Source organism: Eptesicus fuscus, chromosome 21, assembly GCF_027574615.1.
Source record: "Eptesicus fuscus isolate TK198812 chromosome 21, DD_ASM_mEF_20220401, whole genome shotgun sequence".
NCBI lineage: Eukaryota > Metazoa > Chordata > Mammalia > Chiroptera > Vespertilionidae > Eptesicus > Eptesicus fuscus.
Window position 1 is genome coordinate 6,284,195 of NC_072493.1, and position 17,429 is coordinate 6,301,623.

The 17,429-nt window shown below is 60.3% G+C and overlaps 2 protein-coding genes across 2 annotated transcripts; one reads left to right on the forward strand and one right to left on the reverse strand.

Moving 5' to 3' along the window:
- Window positions 1-6,792: 6,792 nt before the first annotated feature.
- On the forward strand, window positions 6,793-8,837 carry LOC129147673 (pleckstrin homology domain-containing family F member 1-like). The gene has a single exon (XM_054710703.1). It carries the CDS (start codon window positions 6,797-6,799, stop codon window positions 7,640-7,642), a length of 846 nt encoding a protein of 281 aa, XP_054566678.1. The 5' UTR covers window positions 6,793-6,796; the 3' UTR covers window positions 7,643-8,837.
- A 2,604-nt stretch (window positions 8,838-11,441) lies between these two features.
- On the reverse strand, window positions 11,442-12,565 carry LOC129147762 (protein C19orf12-like). The gene is made up of 2 exons (XM_054711082.1): window positions 12,430-12,565; window positions 11,442-11,689 (listed from the first exon to the last, which is right to left on the reverse strand). The coding sequence occupies exons 1-2, from the start codon at window positions 12,563-12,565 to the stop codon at window positions 11,442-11,444; spliced, it is 384 nt and encodes a 127-aa protein (XP_054567057.1).
- Between the last annotated feature and the right edge of the window lie 4,864 nt (window positions 12,566-17,429).

The window sequence follows — 17,429 nt, forward strand, 5'->3', positions numbered from 1 at the left end:
TGCAAGGCAGCCGGAGCCTGGGAGGGTGCTCCCAGCTGGGATCCTGGGCCGGAGCACTTGGAAGGGGAAGTGGTCTCGGGTTTTATTTCCTGAGGAGGTCTCCCTGCACTCACTCTGCACTCTGCGGTGATTGGTCAGGGCTCAGAGCTGGGGTTCCCATTATTGCACAATTGGCTAATTTGGAGTTAGGGGAGGGTAAGGTGGAGACTTAGGTGGGGGTGGAGAAAGTGACCCAGAGAGTCTGAAGCTCAAATCAAAAATGAAACTAACATGGCCCTGAGTTCTTTTGTTTAACAGAAAGATCGCTGGTTCACTCTCCCCGCCCCCCGCCCCCGCTCCCCCCAATCCCCCACCGCCCCCTGACCCCACTGCCCTGGGAGAACACCCAACTCCTCCTGGCTGTGGGCTGCAAAGACAGGGCCTTGCCGGCCCCTCTGACCTGACCTCACCCTCCTCCCTCCGCGGCCTCCGAGGGTCAGGTCCCTGGGCTGCTCCCTGGGCCCAGAACACACTCCCCTCCGGCCTGTGCAGGGCTGGCTCCCTCACAGGGTGCAGGGGGTGCCAGGTGACTGTCCCCGATCCTGATGGCACCCCAGCCCGGCCCCACGTCCGCCTTCCTCCTGGCGGCCAGCACTCCCATCAGAAATGTCCTGCTCGGTCCTCCTTCTAGCAAACGCCTCCCACCAGGAGGTCTGCCTCTGAGGGCTGGTCCCCTCCCTGCTTCGAAAGGGCCCACACCCCTCTCCCCGGTGCCCACACCCCTCTCCCAGGTGCCCACACCCCTCTCCCAGGTGCCCACACCCCTCTCCCAGGTGCCCACACCCCTCTCCCAGGGCTCAGCGCTGTCCTCCCTCAGTGGAGGGAGGGAGGGAGGGAGGGAGGTCATTTTCTGGTAAGAACAGAAAACAGAAGAGGCCTCCCCATCAGCGGGGGGTGGGGGTGGGGGTTGGGGTGAGGTGGGGGTGGGGAGGCAGGAGGAGGCGGGGCTGCTGTTTTTACCAAGAAAAGCCTCCAGGTCCTGTCACAGGGTGTGAGGCTCCTGTCATGAGGAGGTGGGCACATGCTGGGGAGCCGTTGGGACCTGGCCAGGCCTGTGCTCACTTCCTCCAGGCCACGCCCACTGGCCTCTGGTCAGGGGGACCTGTAAGCAGCCCCCAGAGCTCACCGACCAAGGATGTTACAGCCGCCACACGTGGGCAGAATTCCAAGGTACAGCCCAGGGTTCATCCGTGAAAGGGTTCAAAGTGGCCCAAACAGCAAGGATGCAAACGCGATAGAAATACACACACACACACACACACACACAAAACACATGGCATTACATGATGCACACAAAATATACCACGATTTATGGTGGTTGTCTGAGTGCTGGAATTCATAGCACTTTTTATTTCATATACTTGTCTGTGTTTTTCCAAGTCTTCGGCAATCAGCATCATAATAGTAAAAGGCTAATATGCAAATGGTTGTCATGCTGTGATGCTGTAATGACCGATCAGCAGGGACCTGAGGCTGCGTGGCACCGGGCCGGGCTGGGGGACCTGAAGCCGTGCCACCTGCCCCAGTGCCAGAATGTTAATATATTTCCTCTAATTACTTCCCTTTTAGTGTGCATGCACCGGGCCCCTAGTCTATATATGTAAACAGCCAGTGACCAGAATGATGTAATGAACACAATGACCGGTTGCTATGACGCCCACTGGTGCCAGCGGAACCGGCCCTATAAGGGGGTGCAGCTGGCCAGCCAACCTCCCGCATCCCTCCCCCAGGCCAGTCCTGCCCCTGATGGCTCCCCCACCCTAATAGGGGGTGGGGCTGGCTGGCCAACCTCTTGCAGCCCCTCCCCCTGGCCGGCCCCACCCCCAGTTGGCACACACCACCTTGATTGGCCTGCTGCCCCACCCCACAGTCAGCTCCAACCCTGATCGGCCCCCCCACTTCAATCAGGGGCTGGCTGGCCAACCACCCATGGTCCCACCCCCAGGCCGCTGGACCCTGATAGGCCCCCCTCATCCCATTTGAGGGTGGGGCAGGCTGGCCAACCTCCTGCAGTCCCTCCCCACAGCCGGCCCCATGCCCGATATCAGCCCCACCACCCTGATCAGCCCATAGCCCCTCCCCCATCCAGTACCACCCCTGATCGGCTCCCCCACACCAATCCGGGACGGGGTTGCTGGCCAATTACACTAAGCCCCTCCCCCGAGCTGGCCCACGACAGATTGAGCCACATTTGGTGGTCCAGCCAGCCAATCTCCCACCATCTCCTGCTCCCAACAGGCCTGGCCCTGTTCCTCCCAGACTGAGGCCAGGCCGGCAGGACCCCACCCATGCATGAATTTGTGCACTGGGCCTCTAGTTGATAAAGGGAAATGAATCCTTTTCAAAGACCAGGGTTAACGGAGTGGATGCACTTGATATTGATTGACAAGAGGGCCCGGGCAGAGGGCAGCCGAGGAGGAAGTCCTCTTATGCTTGTACCTGATTGTGGACCTGCCTGGGGTGGCCTCTTCAAAAATAACAAAGTGAAGATTTTTATAAGGAAATAAGCCCAGGGCTGAGCACACCTGAGGGGAGCCGGGTAAGGACCTTCAGCCCCGAGGGGGCTCTGGGGCCCAAAGCCCACTGCCAGCCTCCCAGGACCCGGCTCCTCATGGGCAATGGCTCAGCACAGTGTGGGGCCTCCAGCCCCCGGGGTCAGGTGTGGGGCCTCCAGCCCCCAGCCCCCTCTCGAGGGGCAGGGGCGGGGCTGTCTCCTCCTCACACTGTTTCCCAGAAAGGCAGGCCGGCCAAGGAGAGGGGGAGCTTCAGTGGTGTGGGACCTCTGACCCCTGTGCCCCTGGGCCTGGCAGAGGACGACCCCACATGAATAACCCGGTCACCTTGTCTGAGGAGAACCATCCAGATGGGCCGCCCTGCCCAGCCCCCCGAGCAGCACAGACTGATCAAGGCAGGCGGCCACCCTGGGCCCAGGCAGCTGGAGAGCAATGTCTGAGACCAAAGGCTCCGTCCTTCCTGAAGCCCCAGGTTCCATCCACCCTCCAGGTTTCTGTGCACATGGAGTGGGGGCTCTGACATCATGGGCAGGAGGGCACCCCCCCAATACACACACACACACACACACACACACACACACACACACACAGACACATGCCGGAAACCGAACATTGACACTTTGTAGTTAAATATGAAAAGGAAATCCGGAATGCTTTGGACAACCTTAAGGAATGCTTTGGTCAACCTTAATCCCTCTGAATGGTCAGAGCTAGTCACTCATTGTTTAGTTGAGACATTGGTAGTTAAAGAATCTCTCACCTGTTAATCATGTAAATTTTTGCTGATTGTCTTTTGTTGTAATTTCCTGCCTAAAGGATGTGGATGTATCTCAGAACCCCAATAAAAGGGATGGCAAAGACCAGACCAGTGAGCAGTCTGCCCACTAGAGGTGGGCTCCCGCCTGGCCCCCATTTTCCCAAATTGATTCTTTTCTAGCTTCTCTTCATTTTGATTGCGGCCTTCTCCAGAAACTGGACCTGAACGGGATCTCTGAAACACGCGGGACGTGACAAGGGATTCCCACAGACACACAGACACATACACACACAGAGAGACTCCCAGGGAGGTGGAGCAGCGCCCCCTGGTGGCACGGGGAGGCAGAGCAGCCTGGAAAGGCGGCCTCAGGCAGGGAATCCCCAGCTTCCTTCCACATTTAAAGTCCCCAGCCCCGGGCCTTCCCTTTGTCCCTGGCGGTGGGGTGCACGCCTCCCGGGTTAGCGATCTTTTCAGGAATCAGAGGGCAAAGACTGTTCAGAACCGCGTGAGGTCGCAGACGGGCCTGCGGTTCTGGAGGCAGGACAGTGTGGGACTTTAGGGCGGTCGCTTCTCAGGGGTCGTCCTGGTCCACCAGGTCACCAGGAGCACAGCTCCTCCTGCCGCAGCGGCTCCCCCAGCGGACCCAGAGGGGTGAGGCCGGACAGCTGGGCTGGTGCCCCCCACTCCCGCCATAAGGCCCCTCGGAAGGGACTGGGGGGGGGTGGCTGGGGGTGCTCTCAGGGGCCGCAACTCCTCCTCTGGCTGTGGGCCTGTGACCCTCCTCCCTTCGCGGCCCCCGAGGGTCAGGTCCCTGGGCTGCTCCCTGGGCCCAGAACACACTCCCCTCCGGCGTGTGCAGGGCTGGCTCCCTCACAGGGTGCAGGGGGTGCCAGGGGACTGTCCCCGATCCTGATGGCACCCCCAGCCCTGCCCCATGTCCGCCTTCCTCCTGGCGGCCAGCACTCCCATCAGAAATGACCTGCTCGGTCCTCCTTCTAGCAAACACCTCCCACCAGGAGGTCTGCCTCTGAGGGCTGGTCCCCACTCCCTGCTGTGAAGGTGCCCACACCCCTCTCCCAGGTGCCCACACCCCTCTCCCAGTGCTCATACCCCTCACAGGTGCCCACACCCCTCTCCTAGGTGCCCACACCCCTCTCCCAGGTGCCCACACCCCTCTCCCAGGTGCCCACATCCCTCTCCCAGGTGCCCACACCCCCCTCCCAGGTGCCCACACCCCTCTCCCAGGTGCCCACACCCCTCTCCCAGGTGCCCACACCCCTCTCCCAGTGCTCATACCCCTCACAGGTGCCCACACCTCTCTCCCAGGTGCCCACACCCCTCTCCCAGGTGCCCACACCCCTCTCCCAGGTGCCCACATCCCTCTCCCAGGTGCCCACACCCCTCTCCCAGGTGCTCATACCCCTCACAGGTGCCCACATCCCTCTCTCAGGTGCCCACACCTCCCTCCCAGGTGCCCACACCCCTCTCCCAGGTGCCCACACCCCTCTCCTAGGTGCCCACATCCCTCTCCCAGGTGCCCACACCCCTCTCCCAGGTGCCCACACCCCTCTCCCAGGTGCCCACATCCCTCTCCCAGGTGCCCACACCCCCCTCCCAGGTGCCCACACCCCTCTCCCAGGTGCCCACACCCCTCTCCCAGGTGCCCACATCCCTCTCCCAGGTGCCCACACCCCTCTCCCAGGACTCAGCACTGTACTTCCTCAGTGGAGGGAGGGAGGGAGGGCAGAAGGTAGGGAGGAAGAGAGAGAGAGAGGGAGGGAGGGAGAGGGGAGAAAAGGGAGGGAGGAAGGCAAAAAGGTCATTTTCTGGTGAGAACAGAAAACAGAAGAGGCCTCCCCATCAGCTGGGGGTGGAGGTGGGGGTAGGGAGGCAGGAGGAGGCGGGGCTTCTGTTTTTACCAAGAAAAACCTCCAGGTCCTGTCACACAGGGTGGGAGGCTCCTGTCATGGGGAGGTGGGCGGATGCTGGGGAGCCGCTGGGACCTGGCCAGGCCTGTGCTCACTTCCTCCAGGCCACGCCCACTGGCCTGTGGTCAGGGGACCTGCAAGCAGCCCCAGAGCTCACCGACCACAGGGCCCCCAGGGCCCCTCCCCCCTCCCTCTTCTTGGGCCGGGCCCATCCCCCTCAGCGCTGGGGTCATAGGTCTCGGTCCTTGGCTGCAGCCTGGGCTCCCATCCCGGCCTGCCAGGCGCCTGACCAGGAGTGTGCCTGGCACGTGGGCTGTGGTGGCGGCCGCCCTCTGCCCTGCTCCCTCTGTCCCTCGGGAGTGTTGGAAAGGTCACCACGAGCCACTTACAAAGCACCTACTGTGTGCTCAGCCCTGTCCCAAGTGCCGGGGCTACAGCCATGAACAGGAAAAGGCTCCTGCTCGCATGGAGCTGAGATCTGAGTGAGGGAGGCAGGCGGTGGACGGCGTGGAGCTGTGTCCCACCCCGTCTGCCAAGGCTCCCGGGGTCCCCGCCGCCCCCAGGGACAGTGTGCTGTCCTGGTCTTTCTTTTTTTTTTTCTTTTTAAAATCTTTTTGTTGAAAGTATTGCCCTAACTGGTTTGGCTCAGTGGATAGAGCATCGGGCTGCGGACTGAAGGGTCCCAGGTTCGGTTCCGGTCAAGGGCATGAACCTTGGTGGCGGGCACATCCCTAGTGGGGGGTGTGCAGGAGGCAGCTGATCGATGTTTCTAACTCTCTATACCTCTCCCTTTCTCTGTAAAAAATCAATAAAAACATATTTTTTTTAAAAAGTAAGTATTACATATGTCCCCCCTTTTTCCCCATTGACCCCCTCTAGCCCGCCCCCTGCTCCCCACCCAGGCCCTCCCGACCCTATAGCCTGTGTCCATGGGTTATGCATAGATGCATACAAGGTCTTTGGTTGATCTCCTTCCTCCTATTTATCCTCCTCCACCTTCCTCTGAGGTTCAACAGTCTGTTCTGTGCTTCTATGTCTCTGGATCTATTTTGTTCATCAGTTTATTTCTTTAAAATATATTTGTATTGATGTCAGAGAGGAAGGGAGAGAGAAAGAGAGAGAGATAGAAACATCAATGATGAGAGAGAACCATGGATCGGCTGCCTTCTGCACACCCCACACTAGGGATCGAGCCCACATCCTGGGCCAGTGCCCTGACCTGGAATCAAACCCTGACCTCCTGGTTCATAGGTCGATGCTCAGCCACGGAGCCATGCATCAGGCCATCCGTTTATTTTGTTCCTTAGATGCCACATAGGAGTGAGTCACGTGATCCTTGTTCTCTGATGGGCTTATTTCACTTCCCATGATGCTCTCCGTCTGAGTGCTGCCTCCCCATCCCTGGCTCCCCACGCCCCTCGCCTGGGACCGCTCGCCGCCCGGTGACTCCTTGTCTAAGGCTGGGCCTCGGGGCTCGGAGTGGGTGGAGGTGGGTGGGCAGTGTGGTCCCTCCCGGGTGCCGCCCCCTGACGCCCTGTGCGCCCCCCACAGCCGCGAGGATGGTGGAGCACCTGGCCAACACGGAGGTGAACCGCCGGCGCATCGCCCAGGTGGAGAGCTGCTTCGGGGCGTCGGGGCAGCCGCTGGCGCTGCCGGGCCGCGTGCTGCTGGGCGAGGGCGTGCTGACCAAGGAGTGCCGCAAGAGGGCCCAGCCGCGCGCCTTCTTCCTCTTCAGCGACATCCTGGTCTACGGCAGCATCGTGCTCAGCGGGCGCCGCTACCGCGCCCAGCGCGTCATCCCGCTGGAGGAGGTGACGCTGGAGCCGCTGCCCGAGACGCTGCAGGCCCGCAACCGCTGGCTGATCCGCACGGCCCGCAAGTCCTTCGTGGTGTCGGCCGCCTCGGCCACGGAGCGCCAGGAGTGGATCCGCCACATCGAGGAGTGCGTGCGGCGGCAGCTGCGGGCCACGGGCCGCGCGCCCAGCACGGAGCACGCGGCGCCCTGGGTGCCCGACAAGGCCACGGACATCTGCATGCGCTGCACGCACACCCGCTTCTCGGCGCTCACGCGGCGCCACCACTGCCGCCAGTGCGGCTTCGTGGTCTGCGGGGACTGCTCCCGCGCGCGCGTCCTGCTGCCCCGCCTGGCGCCCAAGCCCCAGCGTGTCTGCAGCCTCTGCTACCGCCAGCTGGCCGCCCAGGGGCGCCAGGGGGAGGGCGAGGGGCAGGAGGCGGGGGGCCAGGCCGCGGGGACCCCTTCAGGGGCTGGGGCCGGCTGCGGGGTGTCCAGTGGGGACGAGGACGAGGACTCGGACCAGGACAAGGAGGGCGGCGGGGAGGGCGACTGGCCCAGCCGCGTCAGGTTCTACGACTCCGGGGTCTCCTGGTCCTCCTTCCACAGCTGAGGGCGGCCTCGGGCTGTGGGGCAGCCCCAGTCACCCTGCATCCGCCTGCACAGCCTCCTGCTCCCGAGGGCGGGAGACCCCGAAGCTGCCCGGCTCCCCAGGACCTCGCCCTGGCTGGTGGGCGTCGGTGGCAGTGGCACCCCCAGCACCCCTCCTCCGGACATGGGGGTCTCTGTCCACTTCGGGTTGTTCTCTTTCCAGACAGCAAACCCCACACTCACCCTCCTGGGGCCGAAGGCCATTGCTCAGCCGAGAGCTGTGCTGCCCGAGGGACAGGCCCGGGCGCCTCCTGGGACAGAGCGGGTCCTGCTTCTCTGAGGCCGTGATCCACGGCACGTGACCTGCGACCAGGACTCCCCCAGGGACCGTGGGGCTCCAGGAATCAGGCCTGCCCACCCCCGTGCTGGTGCCCGCCTGCCCATCAGCTGGGCTCTGTTGGGCTGGGCATGTGGCTCCCCGAGCGGCGGTGCCCCCCAGGCTGGCCCTCCTCCCTCCCTGTGGCCCGGAAGCCGTGTTCGCTGTGGGACTGACTTCTGGTACAGAAGCCGAACCAGACGACTCCTCATAAACAGGAAGTCACCGCGGACGTGGTTGAAAGCCCAGGTGTCATCCCGGCTTGTACACCAGAGGCTGACCCCGTGCTCGGGCAGCTGTCCACCGTGACCCAGGTCGGGGACGCGGGAGAGTGTTCCCACCGCATCGGGGTGGTTCCCACGCACACACCCGCCCGCCAGGGGCCCCAGCACCTGCATCAGTAACGTGCTGAGTGGGGACAGCGTGAGGCAGCCAGGAGCCGCGCGTCCAGCTGGGCCCGGGCTGCCCGGAGGCGGGAGTGTTCATGGGGAGGCCCAGGTGCAGCGAGTGTGAGTTGGGGCAGGAGCCGGATGCCCGCCTGGCCCACGCCTGGCCCCAGAGCCATGGGCCCTTTCAGGCTGCCTCCAGCGGTGCTTCTGCCATTTTTGCCCACCGCCTGGCGCTGTGGCAGGGCCGGCTCACTGCCAGCTAGACGGGGTGCCTTCGGGCCTGGAGAGTTAGCAACGGTCCCAGCAGGGCTGTCCGAGCACCAGCGAGGTCTGCGTGCGGCACACGCCCGGTCCACCGCCTGGAACAGCCGGGTCTCAAATGTCCCCCTGACTCTGACTCAGCAGGTGGCCTGGCTCCAGGTGTGAGGCTCAGCCTGCTGTTCCCAGGCACCACCACTTGGGGGAGTGGAGAGCGAGGTTCCCTGGGCCTGTGAGGCCTTCCTCATGGGGCAGAGGGACCCGACCAGGGCTGTGGCGGGGGAGGGGGGCGGGAGGGGGCAGAGGAGGTGCGTCCAACAAGGACTGGTTTGCCTACAAGCCTGGGCCTCGCTGGCCACACAAACTGGTCGGAGCTGGTTTTGCCTGGACAGAGGGCTCTGGGCAGACAGGTCACAGGGTGAGGGGCAACTTCCTGAAGCCAGATGGGGATGGGGTGCCCTCTTAGCAATGAGGCCAGGCAGCCGCTCCCTTCACCCTGCATGGTGCTGGGCAAGGGGTGCTGGGCAAGGGGTGCTGGGCAAGGGGTGCTGGGCAAGGGGTGCGCAGTCCCAGCCATGGCCTCCAGGTTTGATCCCCTCCCCGGTGCCTCCCCTGCCTGGTCCCTGGTCCGGGGCAGCGTTCACTGGGGCGGGAGCCAGGTCTGCAGGCGGCTGGGGCTGGGCAGGGGCCAGGGCCCTGTTCTGAGTCCCTCCTAGAATCCACCTCCTGCTGGCTCCCCACACCTCCACCCCGACCCCCACCTCGAGGAGCCAGCTCCAGAATGTTCCAGCGCTGACTACAGAAAGGCAGGACCCAGGGAGGACGGGGTGGGCGGGCAGAGCCAGACACTCTGGGCCAAAAGCAGGGGCAGTTTCAGTCCCTGGAGCCTGTGCGGGTCCCTGCCAGGGGCTCCCCTCCAGCAGGAGGCTTTCCAGACCCTGCCTGCCCGGGCTCCCAGGCGGCAGGGGGAGTGGGGCCTCGTCTGCCCGCAGTTCTATCTCCCGGTAACCTGCCTTCCAGCTGCCACTGCAGTGCCCTGCATCCAGCTTTTATATGACCAGCATTCTTAAAATGCCAAAATGGCCGGCCGGCCCGCGTGGCTCCATGGTTGAGGTTTGTTGACGAATGAACCAGGAGGTCAGGGTTCGATTCTGTGTGGGGTGTTCAGGAGGCAGCAGATCCATGATTCTATCATTATGTTTTTACTCTCCCCCTCTCCCTTCCTCTCTGAAATCAATAAAAAGATACATATTGAAAAATACTGCCACTTCTGAACCCAACATCTTCACTTGGAGGGATCTCCCTAAAGACCATCTATTATGAGCCAAAATACAAGCAGAATATTAACGCAAAAAAGCCCACGCAGCGTGTATGATTCTAAGGACCTCCACAGACAGCCGCACCGGACGGGGCCACTTAGTGCCAAGGACTGTTACAGCCGCCACACACGCGGGCAGAATTCCGAGGGACAGCCCAGGGTTCATCTGTGAAGGGTTCAAAGTGGCCCAAACAGCAGGATGCAAACTGGATACAAACACACACACACACACACACACACACACACACACACACACACACACACACAGACTACCAGGGAGATGGTGCAGCGCCCCCTGGAGGCACGGGGAAGCGGAGCAGCCTGGAAAGGCGGCCTCAGGCAGGGAATCCCCAGCTTCCTTCCACATTTAAAGTCCCCAGCCCCGGGCCTTCCCTTTGTTCCTGGCGGTGGGGGTGCACGCCTCCCGGGTTAGCGATCTTTTCAGGAATCAGAGGGCAAAGACTGTTCAGAACCATGTGGGGTCGCAGACGGGCCTGCGGTTCTGGAGGCAGGACAGTGTGGGACTTTAGGGCGGTCGCTTCTCAGGGGTCGTCCTGGTCCACCAGGTCACCAGGAGCACAGCTCCTCCTGCCGCAGCGGCTCCCCCAGCGGACCCAGAGGGGTGAGGCCGGGTGCCCTTGGTGCCCCCCACTCCCGCCATGAGGCCCCTCGGGAAGAGAACGGCGGGGATGGGGTTGCTCTCAGGGGCCGCATGACTCCAGCAGGGCCTGGAGGGGTCCCAGTCCTGCCAGGGGGGCCCGGACAGAGTCACCTTCACAGCCGAGCGGCTGACCCCTCCACCCTCTGTGTCTGGAGCGGGGACGCAGAAGCGCCTCTGCTGGGCAGCTGCCCACGGGCCGCGCCCACAGCCGCTCTGCCTGCACTTTCTGGAAGGTCCCAGGGGGCCGGGCCGCCACCCCTGACCAAGGCTGTGAGGCGTCACCAAGCTCTCCCTTCAGGCCCAGAAAGGAGTCGGCGCCGAGCAGGAGGGGACACGTGTCCGCGATGGGGCTGCTCGCGGGTGGGCTGAGCTCAGGGTCCATCCTGCTCCCTCCCAGACCACGTGACCTCTGGTGACCTGGGCTGGCGGGCTCAGGGCTGCAGACTGTCTGCAGGGATCACTCAGCACAGGAAGTGTCTCTACCCCGTTTATTCTCTTTAACCCTCTCCCTTTCCAGAACAGGACCCAGCACAAGGGCCCCCACCCCGCCCGAGCCTAGTCGCCGTACCTCATTTTGGTCCCCAGCTTCTTCTTTTTTTTTAAAAATTCTATTTTATTGATTTTTTTTTTTACAGAGATGAAGGGAGATGGATAGAAGAGTTAGAAACATTGATCAGGTGCCTCCTGCACCCCCCCCCCCCCCCCCCGCCGCTGGGTTGCTGGGGATGTGCCTGCAACCAAGGTACACGCCCTTGACCGGAATTGAACCCTGGACGCTTGAGTGCGCAGGCTGACGCTCTAGCCACTGAGCCACACCGGTTAGGCGTTTCCCATCTTGTGGGTGACGAAGCTCATGGTCAGCTTCAGCAGCTTCTCCTGCACGGCCTTGTCATTCACGACCTGCTCAGTCAGTTCCTCGAAGTCCGTCCACTCCAGGGCCCTGACGATGGCCATGACCTGGCGGTGTAGATTCTTTTTCTCATTGGATGTCAGCTTCTTTAGCCTCTTAGGGACAGACTTATACCTCCACCACCTCCAGGCCCCTAGGAGTCCCCCGACGGCGCCCCCTGTGGGACAGGAGGTTCAGTTAGTCAGGCTGTTCACAGTGATGGACTCGGAGCTCACTGGCAGCTCCTCAGAGGATTTAGGTGGCAGCCCAGGGCTCGTGCCACAGCCATTGATTCAAACTGTGGTCCGAGTCCCAGCCCGTGGTCCAGGTCCCAGCCTGTGGTTGGGGTCCCAGCCTGTGATTGGGGTCACAGCCTGTGGTTGGGGTCACCCGGGAGTCCTCCTGCTCCCAGACTAGAGGGAGCAGCGCACCCGACCTCCAAGGGACCCTGGGAAGCGGCCAAACCTCCCTCATTGCCACAAACTGGTCCCCATATGGGAGGAGGGATGTGACCAGGGGCAGGTGCATTGTGGGAGACCGTGGGCAGCTTCTCCAGCACAGACTGGGGACTGGGGACCGGGGTGAGGGTGGGTGGGGGGGTGGCGCTCTCTGAACAGCTAATGTGAGCAGCCAGAGACCTGGATCCCAGCTCCCCCTGTCCCTGCAATAAGACAGGAACAGGCCTACCCAGGGGCACAGGGCTCACCCCTCGGGCAGGGCGCCCTCCAGTCCGCATGCACGGCCCCACAGGAGGGGCGCCTGCGCTTCTGAGACACAACACGTGTGTTCCCCAGACACGTCTGTCCACAAAGGCCGTGTCTCAGACTCAGCTCCCAGCCCCTCCCGCGGGTCGCCGGCTCCTGAGAGGCCCCTGTGGACCCGAGGCCTTTGTTCCCCACTGGCGGGCACTGCACTCACCAATAGCCAGTCCCCACGGGCCGGCGACCCTGCCTCCAATAACCATCATGGTGCTGGTGATTGCGGTGGCCTCTCCGATGTGCTTCCAGTCCATGTTCTTCTCCTTCCAAATCCAGACTTCGCTCAGCAGCTCCATAGCATCCTCCTCGGTCAGGGACTTAGCGGTTCTGGTGAGCCTACGGGAAGGAGGGTTCCCACGCGTCAGTCTTCCCGCCTCAAACTTGCTCTTCCCAGTGTCCCGGGCGGACCATGATCTGGGAGGACCCCAGCTCCGTCATGGGTGAGAGGACAGCACCGTCATGTGAGAAGCCCTCGAGAAAGCTGGCGGCCGGTAGTCAATAACCTAACAGGCCCGCCAGCGTGGCTTAGCGGTTGAGCATTGACCTATGACCCAGGAGGTCAGGGTTTGATTCCTGGTGAGGGCACAGGCCCAGGTTTCGGGCTCCATCCCCAGTGTAGTGTGTGAAGGAGGCAGCTGATCCATGATTCTCTCTCATCACTGATGTTTCTCTCTCTCTCTCTCCCTTTCCCTTCCTCTCTGAAATCATAAAAAACATTAAAAAGAAAAGACCAGAGAGAGGAACCAAGATGGCGGCAAAGTTAAACAACTAATCTGCTGCCTCGCACAACAATTTCAAAAATACAACTAAAAGACAAAATGTCTACCACCCAGAACCACGGGAAAGCTGGCTGAGTGGAAGAATTACAACTAAGGAGAGAAAGGAGCACAAACGCTGAAAAGCTGAGTGAGGTACGGAGGTGCGCGAATTGGGCTGGCGGCGGGCGACTGGGCGCGTGGCTTTTCTTCAACCCACAGGGAGACAAGCTCCCGATCACTCTGAAATCCAGTTTCTGGGGACACGTGGGGGATCCAGACGCCTATGGGGAGAAGCTGGACTCTCGGCCATTGGGTCAGAAAGTGAGAGTGGCTTTTTTGCAGAGGTGCACCCAGCAATCATTGTTTACTGCGCTGGAACACGGGAAGCGGGGACTTGGAAACTCGGAAAGGCAGAGATGGCTGACGGCAGCCATCGCCGTTGGCCACGCCCCAGCCTAATGACGCCCTGAGACCCCGCCCCGCCCTGAGACCCTGCCCCACACATTCTACAAACCCGCCCAGGCTCCACACAGTGGCTTTTGCATATAAATGGCCTGTTCTGTGACAGCTCAACCAAAAAAACTGCAGCTCCAGTCAGACTGCTCCAAAACCGCCCAAGCAAAGGAGGAGAAAACTAGTCCTTGCTGTAGCTCCTGCTGGGGGACACACAGTACACAAGGGTACACCAAGAGTGTCCACCTCAGGTAACTGGGAGGCTGACCCGTTGAACCAAAAGGACACCTAGTACACAAAGCTACCCTACCACCTCAGGAAGCAGCGAAAATGAGGAAGCAAGGAAACAGATCACAAACCAAAGAAATGGAGGAGAACAAACGAATGGACGTACAGTTCAAAACCACGGTTATAAGGTTTTTCAAGAATTTCATGGAAAAGGCCGATAAATTCAATGAGACCCTTGAGGATATGAAAAAGGACCAACTAGAAATTAAACATACACTGACTGAGATAAAAAATATTATACAGAGACCCAAAAGCAGACTAGAGGATCGCAAGAATCAACTCAAAGATTTGGAATACAAAGAGGCCAAGGACACTCCTCCAGAGAAGCAAGAAGAGAAGAGAATTCAGAAAGTTGAAGATAGTGTAAGAAGCCTCTGGGACAACTTCAAGCGTACCAACATCAGAATTATGGGGGTGCCAGAAGAAGAGAGAGAGCAAGACACTGAAAACCTATTTGAAGAAATAATGACTGAAAACTTCCCCCACCTGATGAAGAAATAGACTTACAAGTCCAGGAAGTGCACAGAACCCCAAGCAAGAGGAATCCAAAGAGGACCACACCAACACACATCATAATTAAAATGCCAAGGGCAAAAGATAAAGAGAGAATCTTACAAGCAGCAAGAGAAAAGCAGTTAGTTACCTACAAGGGAGCACCCATACGATTATCAGCTGATTTCTCAACAGAAACTATGCAGGCCAGATGGGAATGGCAAGAAATATTCAAAGTGATGAATAGCAGGAGCCTACAACCAAGACTACGCTACCCAGCAAAGCTATCATTCAGAATGGAAGGGCAGATAAAGAGCTTCACAGATAAGAAAAAGCTAAAGGAGTTCATCACCACCAAACCAGTATTATATGAAATGCTGAAAGGTATTCTTTAAAAAGAGGAAAAAGAAGAAGAAAGATAAGAATTATGAACAACAAATACATATCTATCAACAAGTGAATCTAAAAGTCAAGAGAATTAAAAATCTGAGGAACAGAATAAACTGGTGAACATAATAGAATCAGAAGCATAGAATGGGAGAGGATTGATAATTCTCAGGGGGAAAGGGGTGTCTGTGTGGGGGGTATGGGAAGAGACTGGACAAAAATCACACACCTATGGATAAGGACAGCGGGGGTGGGGGGAGAGGTAAGGGCAGAGGGGAAGTGGGAACCGCGTGGTGGGGAGATATGGGGGAAAAAAAGGAGAAACAATTGTAATCTGAACAATAAAGATTTATTAAAAAAAAAAAAAAAGAATAGAAAAGACCAAAAAAAAAGCTGCCGCTGTAAAAGACAACCCACCCCCATTTGTGGGCCGGGCCGCGGCAGGAAGACGCAGCAGCCAGAGGAGAAAAGGTTCAAACAATCCCAGGGACCCGAGGAGGCGTGGCCCCTACGGAGCAGGACCTGACCTTGGGAGCAAGGTGACAGCAAGTCTCTGGGGTCAGGAGGCTGTTTGCCCAGCTGGCAGGTGGGACGTGGCTGGGTGGAGCCAGCTCTGCCCAGGGTCCTGGGGATGGAGCGCCCCCGCCTGGCAGGGCTGGGAAGTAAAATCAAAGCAGAGCTATTTCCAGCTTGAGCTGCAGCCAAGCCAAGCGGGCACCTCCCTCCTCCTTCCCCTCCGAGGGTCACTTCCCTCCCCTCCCACTCCGCAGGGCACATCCCTCCCCCTCCCTCCCACTCCACAGGGCACCTCCCTCTCCCTCCCCCTCCACAGGGCACCTCCATCTTCCTCCCCCTCCGAGGGGCTGAGCATGCTGACAGCTGCTGAGGTGCCCGGGAGGACACAGGGCAGCCTCTTGCTCCATGTCTGTAGGTCGATGAGGGTTTTTGAACCACGGGCAATCCGGACCCGTCTCCAATGTGCAACTGTCCTCCTGGTTCCGGTGAAAACAGGGAGTTCTCAGATCAAATCCCGGATCTGCCCCACCCATAGGCAGGGTTTCGGAACTTCTCACAGGCCCAGGAGAGCTGAGGTCCTGTGTGCCGGTGCCTGGAACCTTTCTTTTATATGTTTTATATTTATACTAGAGGCCCAGTGCACAAAATTCGTGCACGGGGGTTGGGGGTGGGGGGAGGTGTCCCTCAGCCCAGCCTGCACCCTCTCCAATCTGGGATCCCTCTCACAATCCAGGACTGCTGGCTCCCAACTGCTCGCCTTCCTGCCTTCCTGATTTCCCCTAACCATTTCTGCTTACCAGCCTGATCACCCAACCACTCCCCTGCCAGCCTGATTGATGGCTAACTGCTCCCCTGCCAGCCTGTTTGCCCCTAACTTTCCTCCCCTGTAGGCCTGGTCACCTCTAACTGCCCTCCCCTGCAGGATTGATTGCCCACAACTGCCCTCCCTTGCAGGCATGACCCCTCCCAACTCCCCTCCCTTGCAGGTCTGGTCCCTCCCAACTGCCCTCCATCTTGTGTCCACATGGGGGCAGCCATCTTGTGTGTTGGAGTGATGGTCAATTGGCATATTACTCTTTTATTAGATAGGATACTTTACATTGATGTCAGAGAGGAAGAGGGAGGGAGGAAGAGAGAAACATCAATGATGAGAGAAACTCATAACCACCTGCCTCCTGCACGCCCCACACTGGGGATCAATCCCACAACCCGGGCCTGTGCCCTGACAGGAATGGAACCATGACCTGGGTCATGGGTAGACCCTCAACCTCTGAGCCACGCCGGCCGGGCCCTCTGACATTCCCTAGATGACGGGTCCCCCAAGGCCACAGCTCACTGAATGTCATGTCAGCCCAGCAGCCTGGTGGGGGACGCTGCCTTCACAGGAGCCCAGGGATCTCCAGCCGCACCCGGGAGGCAAGACTGAAGGGCCTGACTCGAACCCGGCGTCCATGACTCCGTCCTCGAGTCAGAAATTGGGAAACAACATCGGCCAGACGAGTCTGTCTGCCAGGTGGGGTCTGAGGTGACTAAGGGGGGACACGGGCACCTGGGTTGTGGATCGGAGTCGTGCACATGCACCCTATTGCATCTCCTGCAGAGGCGGCTTTCGCTCTCAGTTCTGGGTGCGCTGTCACAGGCCGGTGCTTCCTGTGGCTCCAGGTGGGCCTCCCTCGATGGCCCTTCCTCTTCCTCCTGGAGGACCGCTGTCATCACGCTCTGCAGCTCCATCTGGAAAATGAGTGAACTGCCCCGGTTTGCCTGCCAGAGCGGGTCAGCTCCGCGGGGCCCAGACACGCACGCCTCTCCCAGACGCCCCACGTGCAGTCACCCGCTGCCTCCCGGAAACACGGGCCATGTGCCCGAGGGTCACCCAGACCCTGAGATCCACAGGCAGGCTCAGGCGCCAGGACCTTCTGGGTTGCCACCGAGCAGGGCACAGGGAGACCGGGTCCTCAGGGCGCAGCCACTGTGCTCGGGTCCCTGGTTGCTGGCCTCTCGGGAGGAAACCAGGCTCTCCGACCCGCTCAAGCCCCTGGTCTGCTGTGTGGCCCCAAGGGCACCCCTGCCCTTCACCCCGCCCCACACAGAGCCCCTGTCTCCCTTGGGCTTTGTGGGCCTCGGGCCTAGGGACCCACCTCCTCCCCAGCTCACGAGCCAGAGCACAGGGCCTGGGAGGAAGGGGCTAAGTTAGTGTTTGGTGACTGACAGGCCAGAGTCTAATAGCAGGGCCTCTCGGCCGGGGGCGGGGGGTGGGTGGAGAGGG